Here is a 19,213-nt window from a genome sequence, read left to right as displayed (position 1 = left end):
ACGATGCCGCTGGCAGACGCTGGATTTACGTATGGGTCAACTGGGCCCAGATTCGGGTGACCAAAAGGTTTAGGGCTCCTCCTATTTCATTTCAAAGTAACATTAAATACATTATTAAGTTATAAATATACGTTTACTAAAAACAAAATATTTGTTTAAGTGGTTATTTTTCTGTTCCTGTAATTTTTGCATTATTTGCGGTTTAAGTTAAACACTTATTTTTTTGCATAAAAAAACTCTCTTCGGACACTACATTAGAATTATACTGCAGTTTGTATAAGTAGAGTATTTTTTGAAGAATAATTATGTATTTAAGGAAGAAACAATTTTTCGAAGCACTGTTAGTTGTATTCATATCACTACCAATGAAAAAGACAAGAACCCGCATGACCTCTATAGCCCAAAGGCTTCACAACTACACACATGTCAAAAGCCATTACTACACTCCAGTACTATACACACATGTCAAGACTACCACTACTTAGCCTTCACTACTACACACATGATAAGACTACCACTACTCATCCTTCATTACTACACGACACTTATCACAAGACTACCTCTACTCATCCTCCACGACTGCACACATGTCAAGGGCCATTTCGTGTATGGTGTTAAATCCAATTTTACACACACTATCCTAGTGGCCTTCGTAGATCTATGGTAGAAGCTTCGCTTCATATAACGGAGACAGTAGTTCCGCTTCCCCACCGATGCCCTAAAAGTTATTTCCTCTCTTTTCTCTTTGTATCGTAAATATTTCGTGTGCTGTCTTGTATGTAAAATAAATAAACTAGTCCAACTTCTGGAATTAATGACCCTTAATATTTCCATAAAATTTATTAACTATGAACATGAAAACAACAACAACAAATGTGTGTGTGTGTGTGTAACAATTCATCATAATTCTTCGAAACTGAAGCCTACAATCAAAATAGTCTGTTGAAGACGCTGAATAAAAACAAACAAAACAGAATTAAAAATGTCTTTAAAAGTGACCCATATATTAGTAGTTCTTTCGTTCTTTTATGTTCCTAAGTTCCTTTTCGGATACCTGACTTTTAGTGTCCCTTTTAAGTAATACAAAAGGGTGCATCGCCATTTCTTTCAACAACTTCATTGATTGAATTTGCTCATTGTTTTCCATTAATCGGGAAAGTGATTGCGAACGTTGGCTAATGAGTTCGCTAATCTCGCTTTTATTGGATCGTTTCAATTATAAGCTAATTAGTTGACTGGGAGAGAAACCCTCTGACTCCAATTTTTAAGACCTCATCAATGATTATGAGGTCACGATTATAAAAGCCATGAATTCCACAAAGTGCGACACATAAAAGCGATTTGGCGTAAAATAGGGCGATTAGTTGGCGAATGGTAGAAAATAATTAAGATCTTCGAGGGGTAGAAACATTCTAATTGGGATGTAATATACGTTTTAAGCGGTCAATTCGGCTTTTACAAGATATGAAATCAGAAAAGAGAGGAACATTTTCTTAGTTATTCTCCGTGAAACCACAATGTACAGGGTGTCTAACAAAGGACTTCCTAAATATCTCGAAAACAAAGGCCGATATTGGAATAAAATAAACGGTATGTTTATTGTGAAACCTATAAAAATCATGTACACAAACATCGAAGTTAGAAAACAAAAATTGCCAATAGGGGGCGCTGCACGCAGTAATTGCAATAGAAGACCCCATAAATAGTGCTGCGACGGGTTGGACAATAATTTCTAGCGCAAATGTAAATACCTTTGAGAGGCAAAACTACTGCTGAAGCGCCTAACCCCTTCGCAACACTATTTATGGGGATTTCTATTGTAATTTCAGTGTGCAGCACCTCCTGTGGGCAATTTTTGTTACAAATTTCCAAGCTTCTGTACATGATTTTTATGGGTTTCACAATAAACATACCAATTATTTTATTCCAATATCGGACTTTGTTTTCGAAATATTTAATTTTTAAATCAGGGGGTCCTTTCATGGACACCCTGTTTGTAGCATTAAGTTACCGCCCCAAAGCCAGGGGTAAGACTCCCGAACTACATGCAATATACCAGACATCCCGGTTACCAGATCCAGATACTGCAGTTTCGTTCTTATTAGAACTCATCAGTCTGGATCGATAAACAACCAAGCTGGAGGCAGATGTCATCTCATTAAAGATGAGAGTGTTAATGAACTTTGTCTACCAGTTACCTTATCTACCAGTTTGTTGGTACTCTCAGCTTTAATGGCATGACATCTGCCTCCAGCTCGGTCATTCCTAATTCCAGACTGATGAACTCTAATAAGAACAAAACGAGTCTCTGCATGTGATAACCGACTGTCTGGTGCATTGCATGTAACAATGTATGCGTCGGAATCCAATTACGACAACGTCTCAGAAAACGCTCACCTCACGAATGGATTATTGACCAAAATTGTAAGTCCGAAATGGTTAATTATTTCAGAGTCAGCGCGCTTGAATATGAACAATTCCCGATATGGCAAATCAGTAATGATCCATGTCCGATTTTACCTTGTCCGTACGGGCGAAACTAAAGCTATATGGGGAGCTGACTTATCCAACATTTTGGTTCCAGAAGTATCGGGCGTCAAATTGAGTATTTGTACAAAAGCCTCGTTGCAGAAAACTGGTGTTCAAGCTTTAGATGTGTTGCCTGATTGATGCTTGATTATTTTATTCTGTAAACGAGGAAGATTTAATTAGCATGAATTAAAAACAAATAAGGCGTGAAAATGAGGTTCATTACAGTAAACGTTTCCCATATACATTTTTGTTGAATTAGTGAACTAAGTCTTCTTTCTAGATTCACCTTAGGTGACATTTTACTCAACTATCATCGTGTTTCGACATAGCAACCAGCGAATATTATAACTTATTTATAAATACTAGAAACGAGGTTGGATCCAATCCTGGTTCGGAACCAAAATGTCAGATAAGTCAACCTGTCCTTGTTAAGGGGTTCAAAGCTAAACATCTTCACATGGATAAATAAGCCCGATGAAAGTGAGTGAAGCTAAAAATTTCCTCCCATGGGGTCGGTCAGAACGCTGTGCTATGGATTCCAGAACTTGACTTAAGAGTGACGAAATAACGTGCCCCAGCACCGGAAGTATCTAAGTCATCTATAGTAACTACTGATCCACGTCAAAACTAACGGCTAGCGCACGCGTAGTCCGGTTATTTTATTGTCAGACCTCGTGTACTCCATTTTTCTGTTTTTATGCAGCGATACTATGTTTTGAATTAATCTTCTGAGTTAAAACTCTCCTCACTGCTTCAAATAAATCTTAATTTTGTTCAATGTTAAACTTCATTCGTCTCACTGTTTTATTGCTGTTCTCTTGAGCCAATTTGGATGTCAATTTGAGGTGCGCTGCTACATTTTTCCAAATGTACCGTAATTTGCTATGAAACCTAACTTCCACAGTACACACATGACATAAAGACTCGTTACTAGGGTAAGAAATTATTCACAGCCCAACACATTAACACGAAGAAAGGACATGGACAGGAAAGGAAGTATATCCGTGTCTGGGCCGGGATTCCAACCCAGAATCTCCCCGTCCACTGTCAGTTTACTCTGACACCTAGACATGGGCGCCCATGTGCAAAATTTTAAGAGGGGGGGGGGGGGGGCGCTCAGATATTTTCCGTATGGTCTAGCAGGACATTTTCCTCGTAGAAACCGATTTCAGTACTGGTTAAAGTTATTAAAATTTGACATTTTTAATAACTTATTCACTAATGGCTGAAGAAGAAATATTTTGACATTTTTGCAAAGAAAAAAGTATTAGAAGTAATGAATTTCTAATTTCTGAGGGAGGAGGCTTGAGCCCCCCTTACCCCCTATATCAACTATCAAAGGGACCTCTGGCCCTCAAACAATGAAGGACTGCGTGCCAGGCGCCTTGCCTTCAGAAGACAACACAATAGATGATGGTTCCAGTATTTAGAATCAGGCCAGGAGCCGAATAACTTTCTAGTCTGGCATCCCCAGAGGTATCGTTTCACTTGGAGGACACTGACCACGAGCATATTTAACGTCGCCCAGTCACCATTAATGCGACGATGGATCTTCGATCAGCGAGGATCGAACACGAGACCCTCCGGTCCCAAGTCCAAAGCCTTACCGATCAGACCACCACGCCCCCCCCCCCATATGAGTGCCCATGCCCCTTCACAAGACGGTTGCCATCCGTCTCACTTAACTCTCCAATTTATTTTAAAGGTATTTCAAGTTATCCAGTGCGCATGAGTTTGATCCATTCCCGTTGGCAGTTTGGTTACCAGTAGCGTAACAAGGTGTTGGGAGGATGGCTCTCGCTTGGGGCGCAGCAGCTAGGGGGGCAGCATTTTGACTGATTAAAAAAAAAATAATAAAATAAATAAATAAATAAAGATTAAGTTTGTTTGTTTGTTTTTTTTTTTTTTTTTTTGCAATTTTTGAAAAAAATGATAATGTAAGTAGAAAGTTGCTTTTATAAAAAAAAATATTAAAAAGTCTCGCAAGAAAAAGAGCTAGAGGGGGGGGGGAATAAAACAATTTTTAATTCTCAAAAAAAAAAAAAAAAAGAAGGGGGGATATTACCCATGGTGTGAAATTATATTCCCATTCATAGGGCTAGCTAAAGACTTATACACATAATTGTTACATCAGAAAGCGTTGGTGGAGAGCATTCTATGCCGGATGATTCTTTTTTTTTTTTTTTGTCGTATATAGTTTTTGTTGGGTTAAGTATTTATTCTTATCATAATAAATAATGTAAGCATGTCTTATTTGAACAAAACATTGGGAGGCCTTAATTAGCGAATATATACCAGTGATGGCCGAAATCATAAGGACAAAAGAAAAATCCCGAAACGTCTTGACTGCATTTGGTGGGAAAGTTATGCAAATTTTATGACTGGAAACTGATGGTAAACGAAACATTTTTAATTCTTATATATTAATTCTGTAGCCTGTTTTTTTGTTTCTACGCGAGATTTTCCTCAATTCTTGATCGATTTCTTTGATTTACACCTTATTTTAGAGCTTATCGTGCAGGCTACTGATGAAAAATAGACCCACGGTCTAAAAATTGTTTTTTTTTTCTCTCAAAGAACCAGAATGAATTTTTCAGTTAGATTTATAACTTTAACTTGCACTGTAACTGGCAGTGCTGAATAGCTTGATCGGCAGAGCGTTCGACTGGTAACCAGCAGAATAAGTGTTCGGGCTCACGTCCGGACAATCTGCATTAAAAAAAAAAAAAAAAGAAAAAAATACAGAAATGTCGCGCATTACATGAACACTTAATAACAATGAATAACAAATATGAGGAAATTGAATGGACGAGATGGAAACGCTCCTTGCTGTTATGAAAACTTGATGCAACATGGAGCTAAATTGATTCTTAATTGTAAGGCTTTTTTTCGGTTTTTAAAGCTTTGGCTCTGGCAAGAAAATTAAAGCATAATGTAAGCGAAAATATAAGTATCAGGTTTAAGATTTCAGACTACAATGGGATTGTTTTTTGTTCAGAAAAAAATAATAAATCGTATATTGAAACATAGATTCTTCTAATGAGTTTTTGACTTTTTGTACAAATAAAAAAATTACTCCCTCAGTTTGAAGGGTAAAATATATTTTTTCTTCTTTTTGCAAAAAAAAAAAAAAAAAAAAAAAAAAAAAAAATCAAAAATAAAAGCACCTCTCTTCAATATCTTATCTTATATATTATTTCAGTAGATTATTTTTCTGTCAGTACGCGAGATATTTCTTATCTCTTGAAGAAATTCCAACCTCACAAAACTTATCAGGCCGGCTAATAATAGCCGAAAAAAATAGACTTATTGGTATTGGTATTGGTTTATTACGGTCTAAAAATCAAGTTTTCGGAAACGCCCTTTGCTGTTGCAAATCCTTATTACAGCCTGTAGTTCTTATGCAATTTTTTTTTAAAGCAAAGTTCTAATACAATTTTCCAATTGTTTGCGTCGCTTTCGGCAAGAAAAAAATTTAAAATCTACCTGTGTGTGTGTGTGTTTTAAATAAAGCTTAAAAGCACTGGACTTAGTTGTTCTGTTGTCCTTATAATTTTGTCCAGTTTTAACAATGACCTTTTTTAAAATCACGGTAAAACATTTACATTTTGTATTTTAAAATGTTCTGCATTCCACAATTATTTTTAGCACAAAAAGGCATTTCGTGTATAAAGATCATTGATGTACAGTCGAACCTCGTTATCACGACACCTTTGGGACTGTCAACAAAGTGTCGTCATAGCCGGAGCGACGTCATAACCGGAATAGTTTAAAAATTCGTAATTAAACATGAGTTAACAACAAAATTAGATGTAATGAAGAAATTAAAAGCCTTATATATGTTTTTTATTAGATTAAACTAATGCAAATTTGAATTTTTGGTAGATATAACAAAAAATTATTTTAAAAAAACTTCACTCTCCCCCCCCCCCCCCAATTTTAAAATACTTTCCAATAAGTGTCGCTAAACTTTTGAATATCAGTTTTGTTTGCAATTTGATTAGATTTTGACGGCTAAGCCCCACCTTTCGAAGATGAAAAAACCCTTTCAAATTCTTTTATCCTCTGTAGAATTGTGTGTCCTTTTTCAATGTAATGAGGAACTCTTATCTGTTTTTCTCTCATGGGAGAAGCTTGTAGTTACCAGCTACAGCTTCAGGTAGCTATGGTCTTTCTCTTCTGCTGTTTCCGTCGTCCAATATTACAATCCGCCTGCTTTGAATTCCTTTTTATTGTCCCACATCTTGTCAAAATCTGAAACCTGTACCTTTCAGAACTTATCTACCCGCCCCCCGCCATTCTTGAGGTGTCATGCCTGGTCAAATCTCTTGTCAGAGTCTGAAGTTCCTACAAAAAACATTTCCAGGTGTTTTCATTATTTTACTGAAAATTTTTCAGTTGCAAAGAAATATTTGATCTAGTCTGTGCAGCTCGAAGTGTCGTCGTAACCGGAGTTGCACCAAAAAAACTGTCGTAAAATCCGGAGCCACTTAATATTAAAATAATACGGCATAGGTTCGGGACTTTGAAAAAGTGACGTGAGATCCGGAGTGTCGTGAAATCCAGGTGTCGCGATAATGAGGTTTGACTGCATTTCAGAAATATTTTTTTTAGTGTGCACTTTTCTGGGCGTCCTTATAATTCTGACCTCCACCGCAGTATTTTTATTTTGCCTGTATGTAAACGGTCGTGTTTTTTTAGTCAATTTCAGATTAGCAATGTTTTTTTTTTGGTGTGTATGTTTGCTTTGCTTTCCTAATTATAATAGAATTTTACAATTGCTTTGAATTTTATTTAAAAAAATAAGGTTTCTTTCTTTAATTTAGTGAATGTGTAAGTTCTGTTTATTGTACCTTCTTCTACTAATTTGAAACAATTCTATTGAAAATTGAAGCTGCTTTAAAAAATAATAATGAATTAATTGCTATAAACGGAACTGAAAAATATTCATTCTCATTTAGCTCAAGAACGTACATTATTTATATTTATTAACGAACTGCAAATATTATTCCTTTTATTGAATTTATGTGAAGTGGTGGTGGAGAACTAAAGTTTTTGGGAAGGGGATATGCCGAATGAAATCCCAATTGTACCGAATGATAAAATTCAAGCATGCACACATCTTCATACACATAACATCTACTGCGAAGGAAAATTGAGCATCATTGGAAACAATTTAAAAATAGAAAATAAGAACATGAAAGTTGCAATATTGTCTCCTAATTTGCCAAATCAATTAGTAAAATGTTCCCCCCAAAACTTTTTTTTTTGGGGGGGGGGGAGGGGTCACATTGACCTCCAGTGACTTCCCATTGGGATGACGCTGGGGGGGGGGCGTAATTTCTTAAGTTCGCCAGAGGCGCCAGCCCCCCTAGGTACGCTACTGTTGGTTACGCTAACAATTAACAACATTTATGCCTCCCATACACAATTGGGTAAGTTGCAACAACATTTCGAAAAAATGGCATGTCAACTGGTTGACTGACTTTTTCGTTCTGTTCACACGATGCAATGTAATTTAATCAACTTTTATTCTAATAAGCCGAATTTATTCAAAAAGCTGCTTCACAGCGCTGTTAAAACTAAACCGAATTGACTCAATTAGTTTACTCGTGTGTAGAGCGAAAGTTTGGCAATGTCCCGATGAGTTGAATCAACTAAAAGGTTGACTCTACGGACGGGGATGAGAATGGTAGTGACACATGTGCCTGGTGTGCCTGATGAGTTGATTGTCGTGTGAAAGATGCCAATTGATTCCTCCACTTTTCTACCAGGTTAAACTCTGATAATCGCCACTTACCTATATCAGCATTCACTCCGTCAGTGCTTAAACCAGTATCAAATTATATGATATAAACCGCCAGCTCAGTCAATTCCAGTCGATGACTGCAGTTTCGTACTTATTAGCACTCATCAGCCCGGCATAGGAAATTGACTGAGCTGGAGGTGGAAAAGAGCTGGAGGTGGTTTTTCCACCTCCAACTCAGTCACTTTCCTATGCCGGGCTGATGAGTGTTAATAAGTACGAAACTGCAGTCATCGGCTGGAATTGACTGAACTGGCCGTGTGTATCATGTATTTCTGCCTTAGCACTGGCTATAGGACGGTAACTTACTGAACAGTATCAAATTAGTTTCAAAAAACAAAAATTCTCACACTTTGAAGCCACTCTCCATTTGTACGGGCTCTAGCACCAGTGTACCAGAGAAAGATCGGCTTGATTTCTAATGAATTGATCTTTTTGCAAAAGGAGTGTATGAACCTTGCATTTTTGAAACTCATTCAATACCATTTTAAGGAGGGTATTCTTGGTGCCTAAATGTTTCTCAGTGACCGCATTACACCATGGTAATCTCTGAAAAATATTTAAACAAAACTATAAAAGTCTTAGTTCCAAAATTTAGTCAAAGATATCCAAATGTAGCAATTTTGCAAAATATTTGCCCCAAACGTAGCGACTCATTAGAGACGGAGTGGGTGCCGTATTCCTTATGTCACTATGCAGCTTTATATATTACATTTTAAGTGAGTTATCAACTCTGACGGGGGTTAAAATTTAAAAACTGTGTTTTTAAGCAATGTTTAAATTTGAAGGAAAAGTGGAGCATGTTTTTTTTTTCTTTTCAATTTTTGAAAATTTTGACATCTAAAGATGTTTTTTGATGTTTAAAAGTATGTTTCAAAACATATTTTCTTCATTTTTTTTCTTAAATTTTAGCATAACCGCACCAACAAACAGTTGTATTCCCGTTGTTGGATAAAATGAACAATATAATAACATTTTACTCTTGTAACAACAATGGTATTCAATTGTTACCTCAACAATATTTCGTTCTCAAGAATCGTTCTTCGTCATTTGGAGAAGAACTTTCAAGTTGCTAACATAAAAGTGATTTCTCTGCGATTTTTTCAATTGAATATTGAGGTAATATTTTATTTTTTGAAACCATTTTGTATAACGAACTAACCGCATTGAATTGCAGTGGATAATATCTGCGATCATAATTTTTACTTCCTTGATGTCAATTTCAATGCAGACTATAATACTGGCGACATATCGCCAAGTTATGGGCCGCCAAGTTTCTGTCGCCAACTTGGCGATATATCGCCAAATTTGGCGACAAAAATAACGTTTTGAATTTGAATTCATTTTAGTGTTATTTTCGGTATTAAGCGCCTTATTGAATGAAAAGTTGAAATTTGAAGAAATAAATTTCTAAACGATTTTTCTGTAACGGATCACGAGGGGAAGCCCAAGGGAGAAACTACAATATTTCTTTTGCTCCCTCTAGGGTTGTAGCGTAAGGCAGAGCTCTTGTAAGTAGATTGAGTAGAATCTAGCTATGCAGCACCCTTTTTGCATGCGTTTGATTGTTCCAAAAGAAGTTCGCAAACGGATTTTTTCTTTTTAAATTTCAATGCAGACTAAAATAATTTCATAAATTGGCAACTACTTAGTGATGCATCGCCAAATATTTTTTGCTAACTTGGTGACATACCGACAAGTTGGTGAAAAATGAGGTAAATGATATTTCGAATCTGGAGTGAGTTTGGCAAATGTAGCGATATTTATGGATATGTTTTTCGTCAAAAAAACCTCTTTAAATGTCTTTTCTGCATCGGTTCACGATACTAGGGATGAAATCATATAAAATGACTTTTGATTACTCCAACACACTATTATACAGTATTTTTGTCATACAAAAACTTCACCACTCATTATATTTTAAAGTACAAATCTTCATGTTTACTACAATTATAGGTTTACAAAAGTGTTTAAAAAATGCGTTTAGGAAATATTAGTTTTAATGTGCTTGCATGAACACACCAGTTCATATTTTTGAGTTATTAAAAATATCAGCTTCATTTAATTGATGAAAGAGAAGGCAGGGTTAGGTCCGTAACATATTTTTCTATTAACTTGAAATGAATAAAAATTTGCAGTTCTACGGCTATATATAAAAACTAACTCCTCAAAGTTATCTGAACACTCAGATAGTTACAGAAATAATGAAATTCATTTATTCATTATTTTAAAAATAAAGTTATATTGAATTTTTAGGTGCTGTCATCCCACGCGATGGAATCAAAAATTGGGTGCTGGCTTTTCATTTTTCATCAGTAACGTAAATTCTTTATTTTTGAACTGTAATAAAGGCGTACACTAACACTTATTAAAGAAATTTTTTAAATGTTCAAAAAGAATATGCAAACAGTGTATGATATATTATTTTATGTCTTCGTACTAATTAGTTACGTTTAAAATTAAGGGGTCTAAGTAGTGTTAAACTTCCAAACTTTTCCTTTTTTTTTTTTTTTTGAAAAACAAATATGTTGTACTGCCATTTATTCTGAACATTTAAGTACCAAGTTTTTACCGATACGAGAAAAACTTCCCGAGATATTAAATAAAATATATTCGGAATTTGTGTTTACAGTATACAGCCACGCCTACTTCAAACACATTTTTCTCAAAACGCAAAATTTGGAGTTTCGCGCATTATATTTTAAAAACTTGCTGTTCTATTGCTTTGAAATTTTCTGTGAAAGTTTTTTGTAACTTATTTTAAAACATATACAGCAATTTGACTTAAAATATGTGAAAAAAAAAATTTTATGACAATTTTTACCCTTAATTCTCAGTTTTTTAAAGAAGTTTTCGGTTTTATAAGTTAAAAAATATCTAAATTTTTAATTTTTTTGAAAAAAGGGTGTATAGTATTTGATTTTGATATATTTGTGCAATTTAAGACCTTTTTTGTAAACATTAGCCTGTTACTTAGCTCAGCATAATGCATGTAGTGAAACGTTCAGTTTTCACGATTTCGAAAAAAGACATCCAGATTTTTCTATTTTAAAGACAATAATTTTTTATTTAAAACTAATCTAAGTATACTAAATTGTTTAATGATATATGCATTTACAATCATAAAAAAAATCAAATTACTGAATTGTTTTTCTTAGGATTACAACGTTTTTGCTGAATAGATCATTCTTATTGCATGAACATTTTTTTTTTGGTTGAAATATACACAAACTAACATTTATATATTTTCAGATAATGCACTACATTAAAGCTGCTTTGCTTTCGGCCGGGCTTCTTGCCAGGACGGCCACGTTTGCTTACCTCCACAGGCGATGGAAGCGTAACTGGTAAATATCTTTTTATCTCACCATTAATTACAAAAAAAGCTCCTCTGATATTTTAAGAATTAATTGTTTCTTCTATTACTTTAAAGCAGAAGTGGAATATATTCCCCAACCTTAATTTTTTGTTTAATTATTGTGAACAAATATGCTCAAGCAAAGCATATTCTTTCTGCTTATTAAAAAATTTAGGAAACAAATGAAATTTTGCACCAAGAACGTTCAGAAGTACGTTTTGAAGTTTTCTACACACGATGGCGCAAAGACATTTTTCTTGAGTGTTGCGGGAGGAGGTTTTAAGGGGGAGTTCACAACCCCCCCCCCCCCCAGCTGCGTCAACCCATCCTTTATATTTTCCTACTGTAAGTTTACTTGAAAATGCTACAGAACGCAGCTTCATTTATTGGCCATGAAACGTTTAAAATACTGACTCAAACATTATTTAGAATCCCCTGGCAAGGGAATAAAAAACCCTTCGTGCGCCAAAATTTTATTTATTTATTTATTTATTTATTTTTTTAACAGCGTGGAGACTAAAGGCTAAATCAAGATTCTAAAAGCTGCAACTATGTTAGGACGAAAATTATTGCCTTTATGCTAATGATTGATTTTCTTTTTAAAGGAAATTTATTTTCGCCAATTCATTTATGTTCTAAATTTCATTGCAGTGATGATGACACACAGGAACCTTTCGATATTCGCAATAACCGTGACCCTGCTAACCGTCACGAATCTTATGTGCTTGTTCCTCTTGAATCAATGCAGTCAATGGAGCAAACTGTGCGGGAAATTCGCACCCTATTAAATAACTCTCAATCAAGAATGAATGCAAGAACTTATCCAAATACGGATTTGTAATTCTGATTTATGACAAAGTTCAAATAGATGATGAAACTAAATTTGAGTACGCTTTTTTTGAAGACGTTGTTTTCTTTTATGAACATATTACTGCAATCTGTCCAATTCCTTCCTCATACAAATTTTAATGGAGTGAAATGACTGTTTGAGAAATGGATGCATCTTCCTTAACAGGAGCGGTTCTTCTTCTGCAGAGTCTGATTTGTTGTCTGCCAAGACTCACTTTCCTTCGACCACTTTTTTATCGACTGTGACCCTCGGACATAGAGAGAGATGTGTACTAAGCGAAGGTTCGCATCTTCTTTTGGCTGTTTCGCCTCCCTCTCCAGCCAGGAAGGAGTCAGCGCTTCATTACTTTTTCCAAGGACATCTTCAGTCTGGATCATCTGCAACCCCCATATCACTTACAGATTCCATATTGTATTCAACGATGGGTTCTAAATGAAGATCGGCATCTCCTTTTGGCTGTCTCTCCTCCCTCTCCAGCCAGGAAGGAGTCAGCGCTTCATTACTTTTTCCAAGAACATCTTCAGTCTGGATCGTCTGCAATCTTCAGATCACTTACAGATTCTATATTGCCTTCAACGATGGGTTCTAAATGAAGATCGGCATTTCCTTTTGGCTGTCTCTCCTCCCTCTCCAGCCAGGAAGGAGTCAGCGCTTCTTTACTTTTTTCAAGAACATCTTCAGTCTGGATCGTCTGCAACCCTCAGATCACTTACATATTCTATACTGCCTTCAACGATGAGTTCTAAATGAAGATCGGCATCTCCTTTTGGCTGTCTCGCCTCCCTCTCCAGCCAGGAAGAAGTAAGCGCTTCATTACCTTTTCCAAGAACATCTTCAGCCTGGATCATCTGCAACCTTCAGATTTTTACAGATTCTATGTTGCCTTCAACGATGAGTTCTAAATGAAGATCGGCATCTCCTTTTGGCTGTCTCGCCTCCCTCTCCAGCCAGGAAGAAGTAAGCGCTTCATTACCTTTTCCAAGAACATCTTCAGCCTGGATCATCTGCAACCTTCAGATTTTTACAGATTCTATGTTGCCTTCAACGATGAGTTCTAAATGAAGATCGGCATCTCCTTTTGGCTGTCTCGCCTCCCTCTCCAGCCAGGAAGAAGTAAGCGCTTCATTACCTTTTCCAAGAACATCTTCAGCCTGGATCATCTGCAACCTTCAGATTTTTACAGATTCTATGTTGCCTTCAACGATGAGTTCTAAATGAAGATCGGCATCTCCTTTTGGCTGTCTCGCCTCCCTCTCCAGCCAGGAAGAAGTAAGCGCTTCATTACCTTTTCCAAGAACATCTTCAGCCTGGATCATCTGCAACCTTCAGATTTTTACAGATTCTATGTTGCCTTCAACGATGAGTTCTAAATGAAGATCGGCATCTCCTTTTGGCTGTCTCTCCTCCCTCTCCAGCCAGGAAGGAGTCAGCGCTTCATTACTTTTTCCAAGAACATCTTCAGTCTGGATCGTCTGCAATCTTCAGATCACTTACAGATTCTATATTGCCTTCAACGATGGGTTCTAAATGAAGATCGGCATTTCCTTTTGGCTGTCTCTCCTCCCTCTCCAGCCAGGAAGGAGTCAGCGCTTCTTTACTTTTTTCAAGAACATCTTCAGTCTGGATCGTCTGCAACCCTCAGATCACTTACATATTCTATACTGCCTTCAACGATGAGTTCTAAATGAAGATCGGCATCTCCTTTTGGCTGTCTCGCCTCCCTCTCCAGCCAGGAAGAAGTAAGCGCTTCATTACCTTTTCCAAGAACATCTTCAGCCTGGATCATCTGCAACCTTCAGATTTTTACAGATTCTATGTTGCCTTCAACGATGAGTTCTAAATGAAGATCGGCATCTCCTTTTGGCTGTCTCGCCTCCCTCTCCAGCCAGGAAGGAGTCAGCAGTTCATTACTCTTACCAAGAACATTTTCAGTCTGGATCGCCTGCAACCCCTAGACCACTTACAGATTCTTATTGCCTTTAACGATGGGTTCTAAATGGAAGGAGTTCCAGGAAGGAGTCAGCGCTTCATTACTTTTCCAAAGAACATCTTCAGCTGTATCATATTCATTTCGAAGTTACTATTTGTGCCAAAGTACTGTTTGAATCTTCATCACAAGACGTCCGTTGCTTTTCGGGGAACTTGCCTGTTAGTTTCCGTTCATTAAGGACTGACAAGAGAGCTCATGTCTAAACGCTGTCTGGAAAGCGCATTTTTCTTCATATTACACAGAAATATTTATAGAAACTGCAATAGTACTAATAAAGTTTTTGAATTTTTCAATAAAAAAGAAAGTTTTTTTTAAATATTTTCTGTAGTTTTAATTTCTTTCCATTCTTAATACATAAAGAACAGGTATTAATTTTCATATACTAAATGTGGTTGTCTTCAAAAGACAAACGAACCAGTGGAGTTATTCAACAGACAGACAACCCTGACCAGAGGTTGAACCCTGCTGATTGGCTAAAGAAGGCTTCGACCGACGAATGGGGTGTCTGACTGGTATTTTCCTCGACAAGTCAAAATAGCCGTTGAAGATGAGGCGAACACTGCTTTTAGAACAGGGAATTAAACTATTTTTTATGTGCTACGTAAGTGACGGAAAGTATACTCTAAACATCACGTAAAACAGCGTACTAAAATCTAAGTAATGATAGTAAAAAAAAGCAACATTATATTACGAGGCGAATACTGCAAGTAGGTAACTATATTTCTACAAACCACGCTGCTTGGAAGCTAATACCGACCGACTCGTTATAGCATGCGGAGACGGCAGTTTTGACCTTGTTTGTGATCGTCAGTTTTTGAACAGCCGTAACACAGCTAAAAGGCAGAAAATTTCAAAATGCAACTGAGTAAATGCTGTTCCTAAGAAGCGATTTATATGATCTATTTATTTTGTAATTTCTATTTTTTTAAATTTCGATAAAGTGAAAATGAAACAAAACGAATTTATTTCCACTGTCACTTTTTCTTAATACTTACCCTACATAACAAAGTTTTCAATAATTTACCCTGAGCCTGAGCTTCCCCCAGGGCCTTATTCGATCAATCTGAGGGAGGCCAATTCGGCCAATCTGTGAGAGGTATTGCGCCCTTAGGGGTGTAATGTAGCAATTTACACTCCTGTTTGTGAAAAATTGTAACACCATGAAGGAAGCATCATAGTTGAATGAAATTTAATGCACAGTTGAGTGGTAATGTACAAATAAATGATTACATTTTTAAACCAAACAAACAATAAAAAGAGATAGAAATTAGTATATTGTGTGGCTACCACGCGTCGCAATAAAAGCTGCTACACGACTCGGCATGGAGTGAAACAAAGTTTGAATATTTGCCTGCGGAAGAATATACTATATTGTTTGTATGCGCAACCAAAGTTCGTCAGTCGAAGCAACAGGACGAGGATCACGAGCGAGACGCAGCCCAACGAAATCCCACACATGTTCAATCGGTGACATATCCGGGGAATATGCAGGCCAAAGAAGAAGCTGTACCTGTTGCGAATCAAGGTAGTATTTGACAGTCCTGGCGACATGTGGACGGGCAATATCCTGCTGGAATACAGCCCCTGGCATTCCTTGCAGGAAAGGAATAGTTTGAAGCTGTAAAACTTTGGTTTATGTATTGGGTACTGTTCGAATTGCCCACAATTCGTAGCAATTGTGATCGCCCATGATATGCTACGGCACCCCAGACCATAACTCCGGTTGTTCGTCCACTGTGGCATTCGATAATGCACTCCGGAATGTGTCGTTCACTGGCATAGCGCCTGACACGAATTCGGCCATCATGGTGCCACAAATTGAAGTGGGATTCGTCAGAAAATACGACCTGCTGCCAATCAGCACGCCAGCTTTTATGCACATTGGCTCATTGTAGCCACAGGCGGCGATGGTTTTGCGTGAGAGGAATCCTGTATAAAGGAATCCTTGCGCGCAGCCCACGCTGCAGCAGACGTCTCCGAATTGATGAAGCACACAATGAAACACCTGTAGCTGTTGACCATGTGCTGCCAATTGTCTAGAAGAAGCTGTGCGGTCCGTCAGCGCCATACGCGCCAGGTGTCGGTCATCGCGAGCTGACGTCACATTTCGGTATCCACTCCCGGATTTCCGAGCTGTCCAACCCTTGTTCGTCCACTGCTTTCAAACACGCATGATTGTGCTTCTGTTACGCTGCACACGAGCTGCTACTGCACGATAAGTCAATCCAGCTTCACGAAAGCCGACGATTCTGCCCCGTCCAAACTCCGAAATTTGCTCAAATTTCGCTTTCTTTCGTCGAAGAGGCATAGTAAAGATTCAGTTAACGTTTACTCTAGCAAATAACCACCGATAATCATACACGCCTCGCTACAGCCGTCTATTTATATTCGGTTCGATCTGCCGTTCAGAGGTTGCTGCTCAGCATACGCATGCGCTACCGGTCTGCAATTCTAATCATTTGCATATCATGCCCTACTTTACATTTCCTGCAATTTTCAGCTCACTCGCGTAAGTCCTTCGTGGTGTTGCAATTTTCACAAACAGGAGTGTATATGCGAGCCGTATCGCATTAATGGAATTGCCTGCTTATGTAGGCCAACTTAAAAGTCGACGTGGGAGCCGGATCATTGGTTCAATATGGAGCGGTTGAAGTCCTATTTACACTAACAATAATTAGTGCAAGTTAATTTTGCAGTATTCACAAAGTCCAAGCTCCAGTTACAAATAAAAACCTCTGGTTAAGCCGGATCGGCGGTTGCCAGATTAATGGTCTATAGGGCACGTGCCACCCGTAAAACTGCCTTTGTGGTACGCATAATGGATTCTAGGTGCTGAAGCCACCAACAACTTTTTGAACTAGAACTCAAGAGTAGATACTTATAAGGATACTTTTATTTGGATGCAAAGGAAGAATGACTCTTGACTGAGGGCCCAGAAATGTCATAGCTACCAGGGCCGCAGAGAGCCAAGGCGGGCCCCTAGTCAGCTTTATCGCCGAGCCCCCCGCATTCCGAAAAAAAGAAGAAGAAAACGAAGGGGGAAAAAGGAAAAAAACACCAAAACTGCTTACTAGAAAATAATTAACTCTATTGTAAGTGTCACAACAGTAAATACCAAAAGGGTACATTTGACTTTATCTTTACGTTTCCGCTTATTCGGAGTTTTTTTCTTTCTTCCTTTTGTCTTTCCTTCTTTTTCTTTATCTCTTCTTTTCTTTCTTTTTACTTCCTTTTACAAAAAAGGAAGTAATGTATTCGCGTAAAAATTTTCACTCGAAAATCGATTTTTCTCACCCCCGAATGAATGTTGAGTTTTTTTTTCGACCCGACCACACGTGGATATATGCCTAGGAACCTACAGACACCCCAAATATCCATTGTGACAACCCCGGAGTTAATTACAGCGAATTTTCTCGTGACCTTCGTATGTACGTATGTATGTGTGTATGTGTGTGTGTATCTCGCATAACTCGAAAACAGTATTTCCTAGGAAAATTGAAATTTGGTACGTAGACTCCAAGTGGGGCCTAGTTGTGCACCTTCCCTTTTGGTTGTACTCGGATGCTCCTAAGGGGGTCTTTTGCCCCTTTTTGGGGGGAAATCGTCGTTAATTTCGATGTAAACTCAAGTGGGGTTATAATTTGTCGACACTTAGCGATATATCGCCAGTCTTTTGGTCGCCAAGTTTTGTCGCCAACTTGGCGACAAATTTGACGATTTTTTTTTAAAACTTGATTTTAATTTGGCCACTTTTGGTGAAATTTAGAGAGTAAACAATTGAATCACATTAAAATTGCCAATAATGGGGAATAGATATTAAATTGGAGTAAAAGGAAGTCATGTGATGCACACATCAGCTCGTTTTAGCGTCAATGTCACCGGGACCCTCAAGGCCCGGGCAACTTGTTTCCGACTAGGCTGACATGGCCTCTTCTCGGGCCTGATAGATGATGGAAGTGAACGCGGATGGCCTGTACAAACTTTGTGCAAAATCCAGATTATTACAGAAGTTGTATTCAGTTACTTTACGTTGTTCTCCCGAAACGAATTTCAACCTACTGAAGACATTTTAGTATCTGATAAAGATGTTCCGAATTTCTCACATTGTCTCGAACTACATTCCGAGCAACAATACCCCATCCCCCTCTATCTCCCACTGAGTGGGACCTGGGGACCCCAAAAATTTATAACGTCGGGCCCCAAAACCGGTAAATCCTTCACTGATGGATAACTGCAATTTGGTGCTGAAATACAGTGAGCGATGATTCACCGATCCAGTGCTTTGCTTTTGAGAGTGAATATGTAAATATTCAACCAAATTTATTTGTTCAGCTATAATTCGAAATCTTTATCTTACGTAGCAAAATATCAATCTAATCTTCAACATTTTTTTTTATTTATCACATTTCTGATTGTAGTTCTACATTAATATCTTATTTGTTCTTAAAGATGCTGAATTTCTATTTAAAATAAGAACGTATTCTTTCATTGCCGTGAATTTAAAATAAATGATTATTTAATTCGTAAAAACAACCAACCTCATGTCCTTACGCTGTAAAAATAATTCAGAAACGTTACTGAAAAATAATGAGCAGCTAATGTGCGAAATTTCTGCAGGTAACATATCCTGCTAAAAACAGGAATTTTTTCCGCTAAAATTCAGTAACCTCTATGAAA

The 19,213-nt window shown here is 37.4% G+C and overlaps 1 protein-coding gene across 1 annotated transcript in view; it reads right to left on the bottom strand.

Annotated features, from left to right (window-relative positions):
* The window catches only part of LOC129228328 (sodium/potassium/calcium exchanger 3-like), a 183,838-nt gene that overhangs the window by 27,214 nt on the left and 137,411 nt on the right, over positions 1-19,213 (bottom strand). Inside the window, exons 12-16 of the mRNA XM_054863005.1 lie at positions 15,268-15,369; positions 14,198-14,339; positions 13,728-13,853; positions 13,572-13,697; positions 13,271-13,385 (exon numbers count right to left, since the gene is read on the bottom strand). Of these exons, the coding sequence (XP_054718980.1) occupies positions 13,271-13,385; positions 13,572-13,697; positions 13,728-13,853; positions 14,198-14,339; positions 15,268-15,369 (611 nt within the window). The remainder of the gene's footprint in view (positions 1-13,270; positions 13,386-13,571; positions 13,698-13,727; positions 13,854-14,197; positions 14,340-15,267; positions 15,370-19,213) is intronic.

The sequence above is a fragment of the Uloborus diversus genome, chromosome 8, assembly GCF_026930045.1.
Source record: "Uloborus diversus isolate 005 chromosome 8, Udiv.v.3.1, whole genome shotgun sequence".
Lineage (NCBI taxonomy): Eukaryota > Metazoa > Arthropoda > Arachnida > Araneae > Uloboridae > Uloborus > Uloborus diversus.
This window is presented reverse-complemented; position numbering and strand designations above follow the sequence as displayed.